Below are 24,028 nucleotides of genomic sequence, written 5' to 3' on the forward strand. Positions count from 1 at the left end.
GTCTTATTTTTCACATCACAGACACTCCATGTTTTAACACGGGTATGTAAACTTTATATATCCACTGTAGAGAACCGAATTTTAATAAGGAATGCTGTACATAGCATGGTCTGTATCTTCACCTGGTGGCCACTTCTGGTAATGACATAGTGGAAATATGTTTCTATAGCAAAGATGACTGTATACAGTGATGCCTCGCCTTGCGACCCTCCCGACATACCACCATTTCAGGTTACGACCAGCTCTGGCCACAAAATTTTGCTTCTGTTTGTGACCAGTGCTTCGAGTTACAACAGAAAAGGGGAGGGAAAAAGGTGGGGAATTCAAATGTACTAACCGTTGGTCGGCCAAGTGGCTGCTTCTTTGTAGCTCTTTTGCCCCAATGGTTAGAATGTGTTCGTCAGAGGAGACTTGGGAGTGCCTCGTGTTGCTTTCTGCTTCTGAGTAAGTACATTTACAGGGTTTTGCAGGATACGTTTGGGCTAGTGGGGATTATGTTTCCGTGCTGTGATTCTTTGTGTGTTTTGGTGTGTCCAATGGGGCTTGCAGTGGTAGGGGTTTTTTGTTTGTTTTTTTGGGGGGAATTTTTTTCGGCCCAAACGGATTAATCACGTTCCAATGCATTCCTATGGGAAATGGTGCTTCGACGTAAGATCATTTTGAATTACGACCATCATTCCACAAAGGATTAAGTTCGTAAGTCGAGGCACCACTGTAGTGTGGCTTCTGGCTCCATCTAGAATCTTGTTCTGGTAACTTCACCTTCAGAAATATATATTTCTAGGATTTTTATTTTAATGTTTTTAATATTTTCATGCCATGGAAAAGGGAATCAGTGGATAAGGCAGTCATACTGTATTACTAAATATCCCCTTACATTATGTTGGGTTTTTTCCATTTCAGATTCTTTATTTTGTTTTTGCTGTATGTGGGTTTTGATTTTCTCCTTTATAAGCTCCTGGTGCCAGACAAAAGACTGAAGAAGAACTGCATGAAGTATGTTCGGAAAATGGCCCTAAAAAAGAAGAGAAGCAACAGACAAAGAAAACTGAAACCACTTGGAAAAGAAGGAATAACTCTTTCCCTTCCCCCTTGAGGAATTTCCAAGAAATCTCTGTCAAAGAAGGAATGGATCAAATCAATGGGAGGCTTCGGTTCTCTGTGTGCAAGGAAAACTTCAACTGTCACACTGGTCTAGAAGCTTACTGGGAAGCCCATGATAGAAGGAAGCTACAGAAACACTCAGAATACAGCAAATATCTCTATAAGTATTCATGGAGAAGAGGACAATAAAGGAAGAAGAAGAATAAAAATAAAGGAGGAAGAGGATTACTGCAAGAGGTCCCAACTATGGTGCTGGAGAACACAGTCGATTTGTATTTTGGTTTATGTATTTTATGTTTATGTTTACGTTGAAGAAAAATTTAAAAAATAAATTAATAATAATAATTTGTCCCTGGGAAGAGATATGGGTAGCAACACAGGAGAGAAACCATATAAATGTCTGGAATGTGGGAAGAGCTTCAATGATAGAAGCAACCTTAGTTCCCATCAAGGTATCCACATAGGGAAGAAACCCGATCAGTGCTTGGAGTGCAAAAAGACTTTCAGCCAGAGCACAGGTCTTGCTCGTCATCTAAGACTCCACAGAGGACAGAAACCCAATAAATGCTGGGAATGTGAAAAATGCTTTTATCAGAAGGAACATCTCACTTCCCACATGAGACTCCACACAGGAGAGAAGTCCTTTAATTGCCTGGAATGTGGGAAGAGCTTCCGTAATACAAGCAACCTCTGTTCACACCAGACAGTCCACACAGAGGAAAAACGCTTTAAGTGTCTAGAATGTGGAAAGATCTTTCATCACAGCAGGTACTTGGTTTCCCATATGAGAATCCACACAGGAGAGAAACCCTATAAATGCTTGCAGTGTGGAAAGAAGTTCCATCACAGTGCAAGTGTAAGAACTAATCACAGAATCCACAAAAGGGGAGAACTGTTGCGAAGGTGTGGAGAATGAACAGAGATCTTTAAACAGAGATGCACCTTATAAATCATCGAAGAATCCACACAGCTGAGAATGATGCAAAATTATTCATACAACATTTATTATCTAGATGGAGACTATAATCATGGTTTGTTTAGATCAAGTCCAGGGAAATACATTAAAAAGCATGCAAATTTATAAAACACATAAAACAAATTCATATTCTTCAGATACTTTTTAAAGAAATAAATTTTGCACTGCAATTCCTAGAATTTACCAGGAAGCAAGTCAGTGAATCTCTCCGAAGCAATTCATCATCCACCACAGCCTTGTCGGTGGGCAGCCATAGCAGAAGCCGCTTACAGAACTGGGTACAGAACAGAGAGGAAGATGGACTCCTGCCGTACGAGACTCCTTTTCCGATGCAAACCATAACCGGCTTGCTATTTTTTTAAAATAATTTATTGTCATGGTAAGTATATACATAGTATACACGTAAAGCGAGATTCACAGAGACACCCAGAGACCAGACCCACATGCACACACATAAAAAAATCTCCAAACTCTCCACACCCACTAAAAATCCCCCACTAGGAACACAAACATCTGCACCGCAGGCGAAGTAACACTGTCCACCTGTCCACTGCTGGTGGTCTTTATGTTGATAACTGAGTGCAATTCTAGCTCTGGGATAAAAATTATTCAGAAAACGTCTTGTTGGAGTCTCAATTGTTCTGTATCTTCTGCCAGACGGCAATTAGGGATAGACTTTGTAGGTGTACCTTCTGTTTAGTTTTCGCTAAATATGAATTTTAACTGTTACTATTTCTCTTCATATTATTTCTTTCCTCTTCAGGAAGGCCTTCAGCTAGTCGGTTATCTCAGAAAGGCTGGTTTCTGACTTACAGATTTATAAATGCTTTTGATTTTTTTATACTTCATCGTTTAATCTTGATCTATGTTTAATGGTTTCTTAGAAGTTTTATTTATGTAATGTTTTTACATTTGTTGTTTTATCTGTTGTGAGCTGCCTTAGGTCCCCAATGGGGGGATAAGGTGGCATATAAATTATTTAAATGAATAAAAAATACTATAAATTGTCGTGAGTGCTATCCATTTAAGCGAAAGGTGGAATGTAAATATAATTCATATATAAAAATAACACCCACATTCATTTCATAAAACTTAGCAGTTTCTCTGCCCTCCTACTGTGATTAAACAAAACAAATATTGTGCGCAGTCTTTCTATCTTTCCCTTTCATTCTATCTCACCTTTGTCTGCAATCTGGGACTCCAGGCGGCTCAGAGCAGATTTAAACTGGGCAAAAAGACAGAGACCACAATTGAAAAAAACCCACCGATTTTTAAAAGTCCAACATCTGTCCATGGAAAGTGTTTTTCTTATTTGCTGCTGGAGAGATGGCGCAGGGATTTAGGCCTCTGACTGCGGGGTTCCGGGTTCAGGTTCTTCCTTGACATCCCGCTGGACTTGATGCTATGGAGAGTAAGGGTCCTCCAAAGGAGGTAGAGCCCTAGAATCCTAGTTTCTAGATAGGCAGAGAGGAAGACTAGAAGTCACTTCCTGTTTCCGCCCCCAAGGTGTGTCCACCTTTCCCTTCCCGGAAGAGCCCCCTTCCCTCTTTAGAGTTCCAGGCGGAAGTGAAGGCGCCTCTTAGGGAAGCCGGGAAGCCCCCGGGAAGGGGAGAAGGAGGTGAGGTGGGGCAGCGGTTGGAGAAGCTGGTTGTGGGGCTTGGCTTGAGGGAGAAAGAGTGGTGGGAGCGTTGGGAGAAGGAGAGGCGGAAGAAGGGGAGCCCTGAGCTGGGGGGGGGTCCCTGGAAGACCCTTCCTTCCTTCTCTCTCTCTCTTCCTCCCTCCAAGGCCAGGTCAGGTGAACCTTGTAGGGCTTGGCTTGAGGGAGAAAGAGAGGTGAGAGCGTTGGGAGAAGGAGAGGGGGAAGAAGGGGAGCCCGAGTGGCTATTGTGTAGTAAACGGCCTGGCAACGTTTGTGTCCATCTCTGGCATCCGATCGGTCACTCACTCACCTGAGCTTGCTTGCTTTTCCCACCTCCTCGGCTGATCTCCCAGTCACCAGCAAGAGCACAGACTTCTCTGCCCCGCCCCCTTTCTCTGAGTGGCAGGTCAGCCAAGAGGGGGGGTGGGGCAGAGAAGCCTGAGCTGCTGCCGGGACTGGAGGAGGTGCCGGAAGTGAGGGTCCTGGACCTGTTGAGTCGCTGGTGGGGCCAGAGGAGGCAGGGCAAGGGAGCAGCAGTACCTGCGCTGCCCCCCTTATGAACTGGACCAACTGGTTTGTGCCCACCTCTGGTTGTGTTCATTCAGTTTGTTGTTCAACTGAGTTGTACAGTTCATAAGTCTCATGAAAGGTTGGAAAAGTTCTGAAATGATTTATCTTTGTCCCATTTTTCACATCACAGACACTCAATGTTTTAACATGGGTGTGTAAACTTTATATCCCCTGTAGAGAACCCAATTTTAATACTGAATGCTGTACACCTGCTGGCCACATCTGGTATTGAAATGTTTCTATAGTGAAGATTACTGTACATAAAGTGGTGCCTCACCTTACGACCCTCCCAACTTACAACCATTTTGGGTTTTGACCAAATTTTGCTTCTATTTGCGACTAGAGCTTCGAGTTACAATCAGAAAAGGGCAGTGGAAAAGGGGGGGGAATTCAAATGTGTCTTTGACGGAGGTGGCTTGGGAGTAACTGGTATTGCTTTCTGCTTCTGAGTAAGTACATTTACAGGGTTTTGCAGGGTAGGTTTGGGCTGGGAGGGTTATGTTTCTGTGCTGTGATTTTTTCTGTGTTTTGGTGTGTCTGATGGGGCTTGCAGCGGTACTTTTTTTTGGTCTGGGTTTTTTTTGGTAATTTTTTTTCAGCCGGAACAGATTAATCACATCCCAATGCATTCCTATGGGAAATGGTGCTTTGACGAATGATTATTTCAAATTACGACCATCATTCCAGAAAGGATTAAGTTCGTAAGTGGTGGCGCCACTGTATATAGAGTGGTTTCTGGCTCCATCTAGTGTCTTGTTCTGGTAACTTCACCTTCAGAAATATATATTACTAGGATTTTTCTTTTAATGTTTTTAATATTTTCAAACCGTGGATAAGGGAATCAGTGGATAAGGCAGTCGTACTGTATTAATAAATATCCTCTTTCTTTATGTTGGGTTTTTTTCCGCTTCAGATTCTTTATTATGTTTTTGGTCAATGTGGGTTTTGACTTTCTCCTTTATAAGTTCCTGATGCAAGACAAAAGAAGACTGAAGACGAACTGGATGAAGTATGCTCAGAAAACATCCTTGAGAAAGAGGAGAAGCAACCGAGAAGGAAAAATGAAAATATTTGGAAAAGAAGGAATGGCTCTTTCCCTTCCCCCTTGGGGAATTTCCAAGAAATCTCTGTCAAAGAAGACATGGATCAAAGCAATGGAAGACTTGAGTGTTCTGTGTTGAAGGAAAACTTCAACTGTCACGCCAGTCTAAAAGCTCACTGGGAAGCCCAGGATGGAAGGAAGCGACAGAAACGCTCAGAATACAGCAAATATCTCTAAGAATTCGTGGAGAAGAGGACAATAAAAAAAGAAGAAGAATAAAGATAGAGGAAGAAAAGGCGACAGAAACCCTATAAATGCTGGGAATGTGAAAAGCGCTTTTATCAGAAGGAACATTACTTTCCACATGAGAATCCACACAGGAGAGAAGCCCTTTAAATACCTGGAATGCGGGAAGAACTTCCGTAATACAAGCAATGACTGTTCACACCAGACAGTCCACACAGAGGAGAAACCCTTTAAGTGTCTAGAATGTGGAAAGAGCTTTCGTATCAGCAGGTACTTGGTTTCCCATATGAGAATCCACACAGGAGAGAAACCCTATAAATGCTTGCAGTGTGGAAAGAGCTTCTGTCACAATGCAAGTCTAAGAACTCATCACAGAATCCGTATGAAGAGAGAAATGTTGCTGAAGTGTGGCGAGTGAACAGAGACCTTTGAACAGAGAATGTACCTTATAAATCATCGAAGAATCCACTCAGTTGAGAATGATGCAAAATTATTCACACTTTGAACATTAGCAGCATTTATTATCTAGATGGAGACTATAATCATGTCTGGTTAAGATCAAGACCAGGGAAATAAATTTGTTGCTCTCATTAAAAAGCATAGTGCACATCCTGAATTAATGTTTTTCAGATACTTTAAAAAAAATTGCACTAACACTCCTAGAATTCACCAGGAATTTCCCCAACCAGAATTCTGGCAGTTCTAACCAAGACCCCAAATCCGCAGAGGAGTTACACCTCTGACCCTTCAAGTCCTTTTCTGCAGCAGTGGCCTATTAGGATGGAGAGGAAGAAAGTGGCTGAGATTTGCTACATCCCATAGGAGCTGCAAGGAATTGGTGGGCAGCAGGAGCCAAAGCCTCTTACAGCACCGTACACAACTGGGCACAGAAGAGAGAGGAAGATGGACTCCTGCCGTATGAGACTTCTTTTCCAATGCAGACCACAACTTGCCTACTATCACAAAGCAACAGCCATGGCAGGTGTACCTTCTGTTTAGTTTTCACTAAATATGAGTTTTATCTGTTACTATTTCTGTTCATATTATTTCTTTCCTCTTCAGGCAGGCCTTTAAGTAGTCTGTTATCTAGAGTCTACCAGATGGGCAGGATATAAATTAAATTAAATTAAATTAAATTAAATTAAATAAATAAATAAATAAAATCTCAGAAATGCTGCTTTCTGTCTTACAGATTTTTAAATGCTTTTGATTTTTTTATACTTTATTGTTTAATCTTGATCTATGTTTAATGGTTTCTTAGATGTTTTATTTATGTAATGCTTTTACATTTGTTGTTTCATCTGTTGTGAGCTGCCTTACGTCCCCAATGGGGGGATAAGGTGGCATATAAATTATTTAAATAAATAAATAAATACTATAAATTGCCGTGAGTGCTACCCTTTTAGGCAAAAGGTGGGGTGTAAATGTGATTAATAAAAATAACATCCACATTCATTTCATAAAACTTAAAAAAGATTCTCTGCCCTCCGACTGTGATTAAACAAAAGAAATATTGTGCGCAGTCTTTCTCTCTTCCCCTTTCATTGTATCCCACCTTTCTCTGCAATCTGGGACTCAAGGCGGCTCAGAGCAGATTTAAAACCGGCACAAAGACAAGAGACAACAATAAAAAAACAGAGATTTTTAAAAGTCCAACATCTGTCCATTCAAAGTGTCTGTCTTATGTCTTGCTGGAGAGATAACTCAAGGGATTTTAGGCCTCTGACTGCGGGGTTCTGGGTTCAGGTTCTTCTTTGACAATCGGCTCGACTCGATTATCCAGAGAGTGATAGTCCTCCAAAGGAGATAGAGCCATGGGATCTGTAGTTCCTAGAGGAGCAGACAGGAAGACAAGAAGCCACTTCCTGTTTCCGCGCCGAAGTTGCGCCCATCTTTTCCTTCCCGGATGTGCCCCCTCCCCTCTTGAGAGTTCCCGGCGGGACTGGAGGTGCCTTTTAGGGAAGCCGGGAAGCCCCGGGCGGGGAGAAGGAAGGGGAGTTGGGGCAGCGCTTGGAGAAGCTGGTTGTGGGGCTTGGCTTGAGGGAGAAAGAGAGGTGAGAGCGTTGGGAGAAGGAGAGGCGGAAGAAGGGGAGCCCTGAGCTGGCGGGGAGTCCCTGGAAGACCCCTCTTCCCTCCCTCCCTCCTTCCTCCCTTCTCTCTCTCTCCCTCCCTCCAAGGCCAGGGCAGGTGAACCTTCTCCTGCGATCGTCCCCAGACTCCCCTCTTCCTCCTCCGAGAGCTCCTCCCTCCGAAGTTTGAAAACACACTCGATTAATTAAAGAAGATTAGAATAATCCTAAATGCACTGAAAATATAGCAGTCAATTCAGGACAGGTAGTATCCCGTCATCTTAGTTAAAAGCCTCCATTTTAAAAGCAAAGCCCTTCCAGTATCGTCTTCTCTCTCTTCACCCACCTCCTTCTTCCATGCCTTCTTGTGGGCCTATTGAAATACAGCTGTTTTTCCCCCTCCTGGAGATCACATTTGCTTGGATCTGCTTCTGGTGAGGCAGGTGACAGTTATGGGACCGTGTGGGGCTGGGAGAGACCTCCAGCAGTGTTTAGTAACATCCTTTTCTTCCCACAAAGGAGCCTCGGAGGGCTAAAGCACTTCACAGATGGGACAGGCCCCTTTGCCCTCCTCCCCTGCCTGTGAATCCTTCTGTGGAAGACAATTTGGGTTTGAACCAGTGAAAAGGCACTTTCTATTTGTAATGCAAATTGTACAAGTGGGAGACCATAGTCCCTGATTGGGGGGGGGGGGTTAGAAAAATGGGTAGAGCACAAACTTTAGAGAAAACAGTTTCTAGAGTGGGGTTGTGTGGTCAGTTGTTTTCTCCTCCTTCAGTCTTTGTCTCACATAAAGGAGCCTTTCCCAAGCCTTGAGCTTGCCCCTGAGTTTTGGTATGTCTTTGCTTTTCCTACAGAGGGAAAAGGCGGTCCATTTCCTTCCATTCTTTTGGCTCTTATTGGAGATGAAAGTAGAGGTCTCAGCCAGTTCTGCAGCTGGAAAGGCGCTGAATGACATGGAGGGTTGGAGCAACAAGGAATTTCCAGAAAGAACTGGACAGAACAACCTTGATACGGACTCTCTTGAGCGTGAAGTCCAGTGCCAGCATTTTCGGGTATTCAGCTACCAAGAGGATGAAGGGCCTCGAGTGGTTTGTAGCCAACTTCATAGTCTCTGCCGTCAGTGGCTGAAGCCAGAAAAACACACCAAGGCTGAAATCCTGGACCTGATCGTCCTTGAACAGTTCCTGGCTGTTCTGCCACCAGCGATGGAGATCTGGGTGAGAGAGTGCAAGCCGGAAACCACTTCCCAGGCCGTGTCCCTGGCGGAAGGTTTCCTCCTGAGCCAGAGAGTGGATAAGAAGGAGGAAGAGGAGCTGGTGAGAGTTCTGGTCTATGGTTTTTTAATAAGTTGCCTAACTAAATATTTCCACTCTTCTTCCTAAATCTGATGTTCTTTCCTATACTGTTAGTTTTTAAATGTGTTCCTCCATTCCTGTGTTGGGTATCCAGACTTTGCTGTGTGTGTGTGTTTTTGTTTTTTGTTTTTTTGTACAGGATTCTTCAGAATCTCTCGCTGGCTCCCCTCTGGCAGTGGACTCTCCTTTGTCTCTCAGGCAGAGGCCACTGCTCCCAAGGAACAGGCTGGAGGGGATCGGAGGAGCCGTCTCTCAGGGTAAGACCCAGTCAGCCCATTTCTTCTCGATCTCCTTTCTTTGCATCTTTCCAAAGCCAGTGAATGGCCTTTTAGGCCTCCTGCGTGCAATTCATGAAAGATTGGTTGACCAAAGTAGGAAAATTATTTTTTTAACTAAGTTGGCGAAAAATTCATGTGAATAATAAGAAACCTTTCCTTGCAGGCATTGAAAATATGCAAGGAACCTCTCCCTCATCTCACCTTTGCAGAGGAATGGAAGCTGTATCTGTGCAGCAAGAACAGGTAAAGGGGATTGGATGGGTAGATAGGGAAGGAGCCTGGACACCTTTGTTTCCTATCTGCCTCCTCGGCTGGATATGGTTTGCTTCCTTCCTTTCGCTTCTTTCAATATTGTGTAGTAAATGGTATGAGAGATTTCTCAGGGAATGGTTCGGTCTGGCCTTGGAATCCCAGTCCACATTGTGTTTTTAGAGAGGGGCACGGACCAGTTCGTCCCAGTTTGTGTGGGGCTGTGGCTCCCTTCCCTTGCCTCTTCATCCAATCAGCCACTCACGTCCGCTTGCTTGCTTTTCCGACCTCCTCGGCTGATCTCCCAGTCACCAGCAAGAGCACAGAGATCTCTGCCCCGCCCTTTTCCCTGAGTGGCAGGTCAGCCAAGAGGGGGGTGGGGCAGAGAAGACTGAGCTGCTTCTGGGACTGGAGGAGGTGCAGGAAGTGAGGGTGCTGGGCTTGGTGAGTCGCTGGTTGAGCCAGAGGAGGCAGGGCAGGGGAGCAGCAGTACCTGTGCCGCCCCCCTTATGCAGTAGGACAAACCAGTTCGTGCCCATCTCTAAATGTGTTCATTCTCTTCTTGGCGGTACTTAGTGAGAGTCGAACAACCGCATTCTCTCTGAAGATGAAAGGCTTCCTCTTCTTTCAGGGTCCTGTAACCTTTGATGAAGTTGCCGTGAATTTCACGGAGGCGGAGTGGGCATTGCTGGATCAGAACCAAAGGGCCTGCCACAGGGACGTCATGGAGGAGACGCATGAAAATGTGTTGTCTTTGGGTGAGCTTTGCTTTTTTCCCCTTCAGTCAACAGATCCACAGTGCAAATGGTACCAAAGGATATGTAGCCCATCACTGCTGTGAATGTTCACAAGATGAGAGAGAGGAGAACTATGAAAGTTTTTCTTTCTGTAGGACAATAGATGGCGTTTAGACCCTTGGATGCTCAGTCCCACTGCAAATCCACAATAAAACAGGTGAAAAACAACTAGTCACTTGGATAGAATAGTCCATTTCAGATGTAAAGGTCTAAAGCTTAATCCTCACTAATCGATACATTCCCCAGAAAGGAGACAGGAAAGGACCAGTGATAGCTCTGCCCCTTTAGAGAAACAGGAAAAGGAGGTGGGACTGAAAGGCAGACTTCTAAGAGTATCAGACAAACTGTAGGTGCAGAAGGTCTGAGAGTCAACAAGGGGACAGACCATTCTTTCCTCATGTTTTTTCCAAATTCCTCCTCCTCGTCATTTTGGGGTGAATAGATTCTCAGAGGCGATGCCAACCTGTTCAGGATCCCGAGGTGCCCCTTTCCAATGGGATTTTGTTCATCTTATTTCAGCCTGTGATGGAAGACACAGCGAGAACCAGGAAGAATTGTGTTGGGTTGGCTTGGAAACAGTTGTTTGTAAAGAGAGTCGTCTTCAAGGAAGGAGAAGTGAAGCAAATACACACAGTAAAAATGAAGATTTTCCTTTTCTACTCAGAGATTTGCAAGATGCTCTGCTCCAGGAAAACAGAGAGAAAAGGAAGGAATCGGGTAAATGTTCTTTGGGCAGAAATAACTGTAGTCTAAGTGCTGCTTGGACAATCCACACGGGAGGGAGACCGCTGAAAACCCCAGAAGGTGCCAAGAGTCTTTGTGACCATTCACCCTTTGGAATTCATCAAACTTTTCAGAGCTTTGAGATTAGAAAGAGCATCCAGCACAAACCGAACCTTGTTTTCCCTCAGGAAAATGACACAGAGAAACCCTTTAAATGTGTAGTGTGTGGGAAGAGCTTCAGTCAAAGGGCACATCTGGATCGGCATCTGAGGATCCACACTGGGGAGAAACCGTTTACGTGCTTGGAATGTGGGAAGAGCTTCAGTCGCAGCGAATCCCTGACTTCCCATATGAGGATCCACACAGGGGAGAAACCATTTAAGTGCTCAGAATGTGGGAAGACCTTCCGTCACAGCTCAAGTCTTTCTTTTCATCTGAGCCTCCATAATGGAGAAAAACCGTTTAAATGTTTGGTCTGTGGAAAGTGCTTCTGTCACAGCACACACCTGGTTCGCCATATGAGGATCCACACAGGGGAGAAACCGTTTGTGTGCTTGGAATGTGGGAAGAGCTTCAGGCAGAGGGCATGCCTGGCTCGTCATCTGAGGATCCACACCGGGGAGAAACCATTTCAGTGCTCAGAATGTGGAAAGAGCTTTGGCCATGGCACAACCCTGAAAAACCACATGAGAATCCACACAGGGGAGAAACCGTTTGCGTGCTTGGAATGTGGGAAGAGCTTCAGGCACTGGGTGCAACTCACTTCTCATCAAAGAAGCCACACACACACAGAGAGAAAAGTTTAAATGCTTGGAGGGTCATGAGGCATTCAAGAAGAAACGCATCTGATTTCCTATCGAAACATTCACCCTGGTGAGAACCTGGCAGGTCTGCCTCCAGACATTGCATCGTAGAAAGATAGAATTGTGTTTCCTATAGAAACAAAGAACGAGAACAGATATTTTGTAGTTCCCAAAGAAACACAGGGCCGGAATCTGATTTTCTAATGACTGCCATGGATTGTCCTCTTTTCCCCTTCACTGTCCTTTTTCCGATACCAAAAAGCAAACAAAACAAAACCATGGAAATGCAGTTCCCTTTCTAAGATAAGCCCTCCAGTCTTGTGTTGTTGTTGTTGTTTTCATTCTACCTTTTCTAAATTTCCATTCCTCTTTGGTTGGTGGCAAAAAGAACTGTGCACAATGAGTTGGATTCGGGCTTTTCCTTACGTGTAGACTTCCCCTTGAAATTGCTGAATCATTAGCTAGTCAATTAAGAATTCCTATTCCTTTGAAGCAAGTTAGCTGTCCTTGGACATGATCCAGTGTTTTGAAGTAACCAATCTGTTAACTTGTATTATATGAAGGAGGGGGAGCTTATTTAGAAAACGTCATGGATTCAACCAAGTATGACATTCACATTGTTTTGTTATTTTTTGTTTGCAACTTTCAAGAATTTCCCCAGGCAGAATCCCAGGAGCTGCAGCCCAAAAGCAGTCATTTAGAGAAGAACTTATCTCATTTCTGTTTGGCCCTTTGTCCAGTCTATCCAATATAGTTGTGTGTTCTCCCACCCAGAGTAAGTAGCGGGAGAGAGGAGCCAGGGGTCCATCTTCCCTGCCATCCGTCCCTTCCAGTCTCGTTCCCTCTCCCCACCACCCCAAAAGGCCCTGTTTCCCCCCTTTGCCCTCTACGTCCCCAAAGAACCGGCCCTGGGATGACGGATCTGCTTTCTCAACCCCAGAAACGATTTTTTCTCACCTAGGGGTGAAAACACACCCCCTCCCATGTTACAGATGCCCTTAAGATATGTGGCCACCCTCTCTGTGCCCGTGGGAAACAGGGACACACTCCCTTTGGGGTCAGCCCTGTCCTGGCTTCTCCTGCCTGCCTTCCTGCTTTTTTCCTCCTCCTTCAACTGACTGGGGATGCAGGGGTCCTTTCCTCCCACACTCCTTACTTTCTTTCCTGCCTCCTGGATGCTCCCCATTGCGGAAAAGCACAAAAACGAGAACCCCAGCAGCTTGAAGCTTACCTTTGGTTTTGAAAAAAACTCCTCCCCATTCTAGTCCTACTTCCCGTATCTCAAACATCAGTGGGGCCACCAATAGATGCCAACGCTTAGGCTTCTCGATCACTAACTTACACAACATGCCTTTGAGTGTCTTATTAAAATGTTCCATGAGCCCGTTGGTCTGTGGGTGGTACACGGAAGTGTGAATGGTTTGGACTTCTAACAACTTCTACATTTCCTTAAAAGTCTGGCTCATAAAGTTAGTTCCCTGGTCTGTTAAGACCTCCTTAGGGAACCCCAACTTGGAAAAAACCATCATTAGTTCACGTGCTAATACTTTAGCTGTGGTGGATCTTAGGGGAATCGCCTCTGGGTATTGAGTAGCATAATCTATTATTACTAAAATATGTGTGTGCCCCCCTGCTGATTTGGTCAAAGGTCCCACAATGTCCATGCCTATTCTCTCAAAAGGTCTGTCTACTAAAGGCATAGGTATCAGAGGGGCTCCCGGTCTTGGCTTGGTCTGAGTTTTTTGACACATGTTTTACAATATTCTTCTATCTCTCTGTTAATGTTGGGCCACCAAAACCGACTAGTCACCCTGGGTAACATTTTCCCTACTGACAAATGCCCTGCCATGGGAATATCATGAGCTACTTGCATTATCTCTTGTCTCCACTTTAAAGGTACTGCCAGTAACTTTGCCCCTTTCTCATTGACATAATACAACAAACCGTCAATTAATTCAAAACCCACTTCGCCCATAACCACATTTCCCTCTTCTCCTGCCCTCCTTAGACTCTCTTGCAAGGTAATGTTGTCTTGCTGCCAGAGTCTACTCTGCGCGTGTGCTGTTTCTTGAAAAGAATCAGTCTCTCTGGTCTTTTCCACAGTCTCCTTGAAAACTCTTTCAGATTCAACTTGTTAGCTCCAACCCAGTCTCTCCCTAGGAGCATTTCTCTAGAGAGTCCTGGGAGCACCCCCAATTTCATTCGTCTCCTTGTTTCACCTACTTCCACCTCTGCCCAAGCCATCTTATACGCTTTAGCATCGCCATGAATACAAGTCACAGTCAACGTCTCCTCCACAGTTACCCCCTCCAGGTCTCTTACAAGCATTTTGCCGCAGCCAGTGTCCACCAACGCTCGTTTTTCCTGTCCATTGACTTTAGCCAACACCTCCCATCCACTCTTCTCAGACCCCCGCATGCATAAAGTCTCTCCAGTATGGCCCACCCAGGAACAATCCACCCCTGGGCAATCCCGACGTACATGTCCTTCAACCCCACAGAAAAAGCAGACAAGGCGACTGTCCTTTCCCCTTTTCCATTTATTGGCCAGCTCCTGCACTGCTGGTTTGAAAGTGATGGGACGGATCGGTTTGGGAGCCATTGGCGCGAATGCCTGTCCCCTTCCGGCACGCCGAGACTCCAGCACCAGCCACGCCACGTGGGAAAGCTCCCTGGTTGCTGCTAGTCGCCATTTTCTCCCACGTTTGACTACGCTCCCAAGAGGAGGAGCCTTCTTTCCCCCTTCTTCTGCATTACAAAAGTCCTCCACTAGGAGGATCATCTCCTCCAGTCGCTTTGGATGATTCCTCTGCACCCAGCTTCTCATATTGTAATTCATTGTGGTAGTCATCTGTTCCATCACAAAAGCCTCGATAATCTCTTCTTTTGTCTTTTCTTCTGGTTTAAGCCATCGTATCAAATTAGCTTTCATTCTTTGTACCAACGGCCAAGGATGTACTCCTGGCATCATTTAAGTTCGCGGAAACGCTTCCGATAAGCTTCCCCTCTTCAGGTTCTAAGTGTGCAGGATAGCATTTTAACATCTTCATAACGCGTGGCCTCCTTGGGAGATAGGGTGTCTACCACTTCTTTCAAAACTCCGTAAGACAAGGGATCAACACCAATATCCATTGTTCTCGCGGCCAGCCCGCTGCCGTCGCCATTCTTTCAAAGGTGTGGAGGTATGCCTCCGGGTCATCAGTCGCCCCCATCTTTTGCATACGAATGGGAGCCGGGCCAGCCACCCATGGATTCTTCGGCACTGTTTCTTTCCTATCTTTTGCTTCTTCTTTATCAGGTTTCAATAGTTTTTGAGTAATTAGCGTCTGCTGCTCGGTCAGGTTGTAAATTAAACGCCTTTGTTGTTCCATAGCCTGTCGTAGCCTGAAACGTTATTTCATCGTTTCCCGCCATTTCAACCGCCCAACGTTGGGCGCCACTGTCAAAAGGTTCGTTGACTTTAATGGGCAGTTGACCAGCAATAGAAGGAAACGGAGTCTTTAAAGGTTCCAACAACAACGGTTTATTGATATTTAACAAAGGTGTGTCAATAACTACTTCAGTAGGGACCAACGTGTCCCACTGAGGCTCCATTCTTTCCACAAATCCCTTACTATCAACCTGATAACTCCTTTTTAGAATGGGGGAGCCGGCCCAAAGCGCTCCCGGTCATTGGGTTTCCTCAGCGGGGCGCTCCTCACAGCGCATATGGTCTTGCAGCAAGGGTGGCGGGCCCAATCTCCCTTGAGAGGTGGTGTGTTGAACGACCGGTCTGGGCGAGCCACCCTCCTCCAATGACCATGTCCTTTGGGAAAGACCACTACTGTCCATTCCAGGGTTTTCTTTACCACCACACCTTCAAGGTCAGGAATCGGATCAGGTAGGAGTCCTCCGACCTTCAAGTTCGGGAAGTCATCGATCAGGGCTCTTACTTCGCGCGCCTTCTCCTGTTCTTTCTTCTCTCCCTTTCCCTTCTCTGTCACCAATCTGAATTGGTATAAATATACCAGATGGGGGGGAAATAAATAAATAAATAAATAAATAAATAAATAAAATTCCTGCACAAACGTACCTCTCTCTTTATTCTCCTCCCAGACCTCCACCCATTGCTCCTCCCCTGACATGTCATCCCCTTCAGCGAGATAAACGTCAGTTTTAACCTCTTCGGTTTTTCTCTCTTCCTTTGGCTCTCTCTCATTCCCTTCCGCGCCACGCGTATTCTTGTCAACCGGAGGAGATGGCGCACTGGCAGTTGAACCTTCCTCACAAAAGGAAAGTTTAAAGAGTAACGTGTAATAACTGTAGCAATAAAAATTATTATGCATTTATTTACTGTCTTGTTTATTTTATTTGTTGCCCATCTGCCTCCTTTGCAGGACCCAGGGCAGCTTACAAATATGTTAAAAACAGGTGCAACGAAAAAGGGCAATGAATTACAAAATCCAACAGTTTGTCAGGTGAAAGCAAAGACGTAATCAATACAATTGTTTTGTGAACTGCAGCTCAATGACTGAAAACTGGAAATTTGTGCATTTTAAAATGTCAACCCGTTTGAGAGCCCCTGTGGGGATAAGTGATAGATTATTTCAGTTTTTTATTTTTACTTCCCTCCACCTAAAAGATTTCAGTTTGCTGTTCAACTGAGTTGTACAGTTCATGGGTCTCATTAAAGGTGGAGAAAGTTCTGAAATGATTTATCCTTGTCCAATTTTTTCCATCACAGACACTTAATGTTTTAACACAGATGTGTAAACTTTTTATATCCACTGTAGAGAACCATATTTGAATAGTGAATCCTGTACATAGCATGGGCTCTGACTCCACCCGGTGGCCACTTCTGGTAATGACATAGCGGAAATATGTTTCTATAATGAAGTTTACTGTACATACAGTGATGCCTTGCCTTACGAGCCTCCCGACTTACGGCCATTTTGGGTTACGACCAGCTCTGGCTACAAAATTTTGCTTCTAATTGCGACGAGAGCTTCGAGTTGCAATCAGAAAAAGGCAGGGGAAAAGGCGGGGAATTCAAATGTACTAACCGTTGGTCGGTGAAATGGCTACTTCTTTGTAGCTCTTTCGCCCCAACAGTTAGAGTGTGTTCGTCGGAGGAGGCTTGGGAGTCCCTGGAGCTGCTTTCTGCTTCTGAGTAAGTACATTTGCAGGGTAGGTTTGGGCTGGGGAGATTATATTTCTGTGCTGTGATTTTTGAGTGTGTTTGGAGTGATAGGGTATTTTTGTTTGGGTTTAAAAAAAAAAAATTTGGCCAGAACAGGTTAATCGCGTTCCAATGTACAGTCAACCCCCAACATACGAACTTAATCCGTTCCGGAAGGACATTCATACGTCGAAAACTTTGTAAGTCGATGTACCATTTCCCATTGAAGCAAGTCCCACGCTGGGACTGCCAAAAAAAAAAAAAAACCACAGAAACATAACCGCCATCGTAGACCTCCTTGGGGGTCCCTGCCACCGCAATCGGTGCCTTTCGAGGTCTCAAAGGGCTTCCTCCGATGTCGGCCTGAAAGCCCTTTGAGAGCTCTGAAGGCGCCGATCGCGGTGGCAGGGAGCTCCTGGGAGGTCTCCCATGGTGGCAGAGAAGCCCTGGGAGACCTCCCTGGGGGTCCCTGCAGCCGCGATCAGCACCTTTGGAGGTATCAAAGGGCCTTCCCCCCGACATCGGAAATTTTAATTTCCGGTCATTCTCCCTGCCTTTTTGCCTTCGGAGCTCTCAAAGGGCTTCCTCCGATGTCGGGGGGGGGAGCCGTTTGAGACCTCCGAAGCCAAAAAGGCAGGGAGAAAGAGTGGGAAATTCGAATTTCCAGACCTTTTGCCCTGCCTTTTTGGCTTCGGAGGTCTCAAACGGCTTCCTCCCATATCAGAGGGAAAGCACTTTGAGACCTCCGAAGGCGCCGATCGCTCCATTGACATCGACTTGTGAGCGGAACCTTGTTCGTAGGTCAAAGCTCTGTTCACAAGTCAATGTCAATTTTTTCCAACGGAGCCATTCGTAAGTCAAAATGTTCGTAACTAGGGCCATTCGTAAGTTGAGGGTTGACTGTATTCCTATGAAAAATGGTGCTTCAACGTACGATCATTTCAAATTACGACCATCATTCCGGAAAGGATTAAGTTCATAAGTCAAGTCACCACTGTATATAGTGTGGCTTCTGGCTCCATCTAGTGTCTTGTTCTGGTAACTTCACCTTCAGAAATATATATTTCTAGGATTTTTCTTTTAATGTCTTTAATATTTTCAGACCATGGATAAGGGAATCAGTGGGTAAGGCAGTCGTACTGTATTAATAAATATTATGTTGGGTTTTTTTCCACTTCAGATTCTTTATTTTGTTTTTGGTGAACGTGGGTTTTGATTTTCTCCTTTATAAGCTCCTGTTGCAAGACAAAGGAAGACTGAAGAAGAACTGAATGAAATATGCTTGGAAAACCTCCCTGAGAAAGAGGAGAAGCAACAGACAAGGAAAACTGAAACCAATGGGAAAAGAAGGAATGACTCTTTTCTTTCCCTCTTGAGAAATTTCCAAGAAATCTCTGTCAAAGAAGACATGGATCAAAGCAATGGAAGGCTTGAGTGCTCTGTGTACAAGGAAAACTTCAATTGTCACGCCAGTCTAAAACCTCACGGAAACCCATAATCGAAAGAAGCTACAGAAACTCTCAGAGTACAGCAAATATCTCTATAAGAATTCGTGGAGAAGGGGACAATAAAGGAAGAAGAATAAAGACAGAAGAAGGATAGGATTACTGCAAGAGGTCCCGACTATGGTGCTGGGGAACACAGTTGATCTGTATTTTGGTTTATGTATTTTATGTTTATGTTTAAGCTGTAGTTTAAGAAAAATTTAAAAATAAATTAATAATAATAATAATTTGTCCCTGGGAAGAAATATGGAAAGCCACACAGGAGAGAAACCATATAAATGTCTGGAATGTGGGAAGAGCTTCAGTGATAGAAGCAACCTTAGTTCTCATCAAAGTATCCACAGAGAGAAGAAACCCGATCAGTGCTTGGAGTGCAGAAAGACTTTCAGTCGGAGCACAGGTCTTGCTCGTCATCTGAGACTCCACAGAAGACAGAAACCCTATAAATGCTTGCAATGTGAAAAGAGCTTTTATCAGAAAGAATATCTAACTTCCCACATTAGACTCCACAAAGGAGAGAAGCCCTTTAAATGCCTGGAATGCGGGAAGAGCTTCCGTAATACAAGCAACCTCTGTTCACACCTGTTTGGAGGAGAATCCCTTTAAGTGTCTAGAATGTGGAAAGAGCTTTCATCGCAGCAGGTACTTGGTTTCCCAATGTGAGAATCCACACAGCAGAGAAACCCTATGAATGCTTGCAATGTGGAAACAGCTTCCGTCACAGTGCAAGTCTGAGAACTCATCACAGAATCCACACAAAGGGAGAAATGTTGCTGAAGTGTGGAGAAATGCTGGTTTCTGACTTACAGATTTATAAATCCTTTTGATTTTTTTATACTTCATTGTTTAATCTTGATCTATGTTTAATGCTTTCTTAGATGTTTTAATTATGTAATGTTTTTACATTTGTTGTTTTATCTGTTCTGAGCTGCCTTAGGTCCCCAACAAGGTGGCATATAAATTATTTAAATAAATAAAAAAATACTATAAATTGCCGTGAGTGCTATTCTTTTCAGTGAAATGTGGGTTGTAAATGTGATTAATAAATAAAAATAACATCCACATTCATTTCTTAAAACTTAACAGCTGCTCTGCCCACATAATGTGATTAAACGAAACAAATATTGTGCGCAGTCTTTCTCTCTTTCCCTTTCATTCTATCCCACCTTTCTCTGCAATCTGGGACTCAAGGCGGCTCAGAGTAAATTTAAAACGGGCACAAAGACAGACAACAGACAACAATAAAAAAAGCCCACCGATTTTAAAAAATCCAGCATCTGTCCATTTAAAGCATATTTCTTATGTGCTGCTGGAGAGACATTGCAGGGATTTTAGGCATCTGACCGCGGGGTTCAGGGTTCAGGTTCTTCCTTGACAAGCGGCTGGACCCGATGAGCCAGAGTAATGGTCCTCCAAAGGAGGTAGAGCCATGGAATCCTAGTTCCTAGATGAGCCGACAGGAAGACAAGAAGTCACTTCCTGTTTCCGCCCGGAAGGTGCGCCCGTCTTTTCCTTCTCGGAAGACCTTCCCCTCTTCAGAGCTCCAGGCGGAAGTGAAGGCGCCTCTTAGGGAAGCCGGGAAGCCCCCGGGAAGGGGAGAAGGAAGGGGAGTTGGGGCAGCGCTTGGAGAAGCTGGTTGTGGGGCTTGGCTTGAGGGAGAAAGAGAGGTGGGAGCTTTGGGAGAAGGAGAGGCGGAGAGAAGGGGAGTCCCTGGAAGACCTTTCCTTCCTTCCTTCTCTCTCTTCCTCCCTCCAAGGCCAGGGCAGGTGAACCTTCTTCTCCGGGGATCGTCCCCAAATTTCCCTCCTCTTCCTCCTCCTCCGAGGGCTCCTTCCTCCACAGTTTGAAAAACACACAATTAAACAAAGAAGATTAGAACAATCCGAACTTCAGCGAAAACAAAGCAGTCAATTCAGGACAGGTAGTATCCCATCATCTTAATTAAAAGCCTGCATTTTAAAAGCAAAGCCCTTGCAGTACCCTTTTTTCTCTCTTCGCCCACCTCCTCCTTCCATGCCTTCTTGTGGGCCTATTGAAATACAGCTGTTTTTCCCCCTCCTGGAGATCACATTTGCTTGGATCTGCTTCTGATGAGGCAGGTGACAGTCATGGGACCGTGTGAGGCTGGGAGAGACCTCCAGCAGTGTTGAGTAACATCCTTTCCTACCCACAAAGGAGCCTCGGAGGGCTAAAGCACTTCACAGATGGGACAGGCCCCTTCGCCCTCCTCCCCTGCCTGTGAACCCTTCCCTGTTGAAGACAATTTGGGTTTGAACCAGTGAAAAGGCACTTTCTATTTGTAATGCAAATTGTACAAGTGGGAGACCATAGTCCCTGATGGGGGGGGGGTGTTAGAAAAATGGGTAGAGCACAAACTTTAGAGAAAACAGTTTCTATAGTGGGGTTGTGTGGTCAGTTGTTTTCTCCTCCTTCAGTCTTTGTCTCACATAAAGGAGCCATTCCCAAGCCTTCAGCTTGCCCCTGAAATTTGATATGTCTTTGCTTTTCCTACAGAGGGAAAAGGCGGTCCAGTTGTTTCCATTCTTTTGGCTCTTATTGGAGATGAAAGTGGAGGTCTCAGCCAGTTCTGGAGCTGGAAAGGAGCTGAATGACATGGAGGGTTGGAGCAACGAGGAATTCCCAGAAAGAACTGGACAGAACAACCTTGAAATGGACTCTCTTGACCCAGAAGTCCAGTGCCAGCATTTTCGGGAATTCAGCTACCAGGAGGATGAAGGGCCCCGAGTGGTTTGTAGCCAACTTCATCGTCTCTGCCGTCAGTGGCTGAAGCCAGGAAAACACACCAAGGCTGAAATCCTGGACCTGATCGTCCTTGAACAGTTCCTGGCTGTCCTGCCACCAGCGATGAAGATCTGGGTCAGAGAGTGCAAGCCGGAAACCACTTCGCAGGCCGTGTCCCTGGCGGAAGGTTTCCTCCTGAGCCAGAGAGTGCATAAGAAGGAAGAAGAGGAGCCGGTGAGAGTTCAGGTCTATAGTTTGTTGACTAACTAAACATTTCCACTCTTCTTCCTTAATCCGATGTTCTTTTCTCTACTGTTAGTTCTTAAATTTGTTCCTCCCTTCCTGTGTTGGGTATCCAGCCGTTGCTGTCTTTCTGTGTGTGTTATTTTATTTATTTATTTATTTCATGTTATTTCATTTAATTTTATTTTTTTGTACAGGGTTCTTCAGAATCTGACCCTGGCTCCCCTCTGGCAGTGGACTCTCCTTTGTCTCTCAGGCAGAGGCCACTGCTCCTGAGGAACAGGCTGGAGGGGATTGGAGGAGCCGTCCCACAGGGTAAGACCCAGTCAGCCCATTTCTTCTCAATCTTCCTTCTTTGCATCTTTCCAAAGCCAGTGAATGGCCTTTGAGGCCTCCTGCATGCAAATCACGAATGTTTTTTCAGTCAAAGAAGGAAGATTATTTTTGAGTCAGTTGGGGATAAAATTCATGTGAAGAATAAGAGATCTTTCTTTGCAGGCATTGAAAATATCCAGGGAACCTCTCCCTCATCTCTCCTTTGCGGAGGAATGGAAGCTGTGCCTGTGCAGCCAGAACAGGTAAAGGGGATTGGATGGGGAGATGGGGAAGGAGCCTGGGCACCTTTGTTTCCTGTCTGCCTCATCGGCTGCATATTGTTTGCCCCCTTCCATTCGCTTCTTTCAATATTGTGTAGTAAATTGTATGAGAGATTTTTCAGGGAACGGGTCAGTCTGGCCTTGGAATCCTTGTCCACATTTTCTGCTTAGAGAGGGGCACGCACCAGTTCGTCCCAGTTCGTGTGGGGCTGTGGCTCCCTTTCCCTGCCTCTTCATCCAATCAGCCACTCACTCACGTCTGCTTGCTGGCTTTTCCCACCTCCTCGGCTGATCTCCCAGTCACCAGCAAGAGCCCAGACTTTTCTGCCCTGCCCTTTTCTCTGAGTGGGAGGTCAGCCAAGAGAGGGGGTGGGGCAATGAGGCCTGAGCTGTTGCTGGGACTGGATGAGGTGCAGGAAGTGAGGGTGCTGGGCCTGGTGAGTTGCTGGTTGAACCAGAGGAGACCTCGGCAGGGGAGCAGCAGTACCTGCGCTGCCCCCCTTATGAACTGGGACAGACTGGTTCGTGCCCATCTCTAGTTGTGTTCATTCTCTTCTTGGCGGTACTTATTTATTCATTTAATTTATATCCCGCCTATCTCGTCAGTTATGACCACTCTAGGTGGCTTACAACGTAAATAAAATACACATAAAATACACAATTGAATATAAAATTATTAACATAATGAACAATAGACAAATTCAACAAGATGGAAAACGAACAGTAGGGAAAGAAAGGGAAAGAAGACATCAGGGGTTAACTGCAGGTAAGGCCTGCCGAAACGTTTTTAGTTGGTTTTTAAAGGTACCCAGTGAGGGAGGCGCGCGAATCTCCGGAGGTAGGTTGTTCCAGAGCCGAGGAGCCACCGCTGAGAAGGCCCAGTTTCTTGTTTTTTCCTTCCAGGCCTCCCTCGGCGTCAGGCTCCTCAGCCTCACCTCCCGATTTGCACGAGTGACACGGGTAGAACTTGGTGGGAGTAGGCATTCCGCCAAATATCGAGGCCCTAAACCATTTAGGGCTTTGTACATAAGCATCAAAACTTTGAAGTCAGTGCGGAAACGAATGGGCAGCCAATGAAGCGCGGCCAGAATAGGACAAATATGATGGAATTTTCTGGCCGCCACATTCTGCACCACTTGGAGTTTCCGCGTCAACCTCAAAGGTAGCCCCTCGTAGAGCGCATTGCAGTGGTCAAATCTGGAGATTATGAGCGCATGAAACAAGGTAGTGAGTGCCCCCGTATCAAGATAAGTCAAAGCCGGGCTATCCGCCAGGGATGGAAAAAGGCGGAACAGACCACCAACGTCACCTGAGTTTCCATGGTGAGCGCCGGATGGATCCCCAGGCTGCGGACCCCACTCTTTGCGGCAACGGTGACCCCCCCAAATGAGAAAGTCACCCAAGGCAGCAACAGTGGGGGCACCCACCCTCAACCTCCGTCTTGTCCGGGTTCAGCCTCAGCCCATTTTCCTGCATCCATTGCATTACAGCCTCCAGGCAGTGCTGAAGGGACATCTCCTGCAGTAGGTGGAAAGCAGATGTAGAGCTGGGTGTCATCAGCGTATTGATGACACGATGCCCCACACCCCCTGATGACCCCTCCCAGCGGCCTCATATACATATTAAACAGCATTGGGGAGATAATCGAGCCCTGTGGAACCCCACAATTGAGACTCCACAGGGCCGAGACATTATCCCCAAGCTGTACTCTCTGGGGGCGGTCCCCCAAGAAGGAACAGACTTAGTGAGAGTCTAACAACCGCATTCTCTCTGAAGATGAAAGGCTTCCTCTTCTTTCAGGGTCCTGTAACCTTTGACGAAGTTGCCGTGAATTTCACAGAGGCGGAGTGGGCATTGCTGGATCAGAACCAAAGGGCCTGCCACAGGGACGTCATGGAGGAGATGCGTGAAAATGTGGTGTCTTTGGGTGA

General features: G+C 45.6%; 3 protein-coding genes and 1 long non-coding RNA gene across 5 annotated transcripts in view; all 4 read left to right on the forward strand.

The window, feature by feature from the left end:
- The window catches only part of LOC110070772 (zinc finger protein 18-like), a 134,663-nt gene that overhangs the window by 102,188 nt on the left and 8,447 nt on the right, over nucleotides 1-24,028 (forward strand). The window contains exons 1-5 of one of the 2 annotated variants that reach the window (XM_078387420.1): nucleotides 19,606-20,183; nucleotides 21,031-21,504; nucleotides 21,699-21,816; nucleotides 22,000-22,079; nucleotides 23,898-24,024. The exons of the other annotated variant lie outside the window; for it this stretch is intronic. Of the exons in view, the coding sequence (XP_078243546.1) occupies nucleotides 19,965-20,183; nucleotides 21,031-21,504; nucleotides 21,699-21,816; nucleotides 22,000-22,079; nucleotides 23,898-24,024 (1,018 nt within the window). The 5' untranslated portion in view covers nucleotides 19,606-19,964. Of the gene's footprint in view, nucleotides 1-19,605; nucleotides 20,184-21,030; nucleotides 21,505-21,698; nucleotides 21,817-21,999; nucleotides 22,080-23,897; nucleotides 24,025-24,028 lie in introns of those variants that run through there. 2 annotated transcript variants of the gene reach the window in all.
- Nucleotides 103-3,239, forward strand: LOC144587397 (uncharacterized). The gene has a single exon (XM_078387973.1). It carries the CDS (start codon nucleotides 1,469-1,471, stop codon nucleotides 2,018-2,020), a length of 552 nt encoding a protein of 183 aa, XP_078244099.1. The 5' UTR covers nucleotides 103-1,468; the 3' UTR covers nucleotides 2,021-3,239.
- Nucleotides 5,696-6,259, forward strand: LOC144587404 (uncharacterized). Its single transcript, XR_013542550.1, has one exon. It is a non-coding gene; the product is annotated as an uncharacterized LOC144587404 (long non-coding RNA).
- On the forward strand, nucleotides 7,392-19,507 carry LOC140703835 (uncharacterized). Its single transcript, XM_078386104.1, is given in 9 exon segments — nucleotides 7,392-7,631; nucleotides 8,504-8,965; nucleotides 9,144-9,261; nucleotides 9,446-9,525; nucleotides 10,163-10,289; nucleotides 10,848-11,851; nucleotides 18,733-19,112; nucleotides 19,114-19,171; nucleotides 19,173-19,507. Coding segments are annotated over 9 exon segments (2,640 nt in total). The 3' UTR covers nucleotides 19,344-19,507.

The sequence above is a fragment of the Pogona vitticeps genome, chromosome 2, assembly GCF_051106095.1.
Source record: "Pogona vitticeps strain Pit_001003342236 chromosome 2, PviZW2.1, whole genome shotgun sequence".
In the NCBI taxonomy this organism is placed as follows: Eukaryota; Metazoa; Chordata; class Lepidosauria; order Squamata; family Agamidae; genus Pogona; species Pogona vitticeps.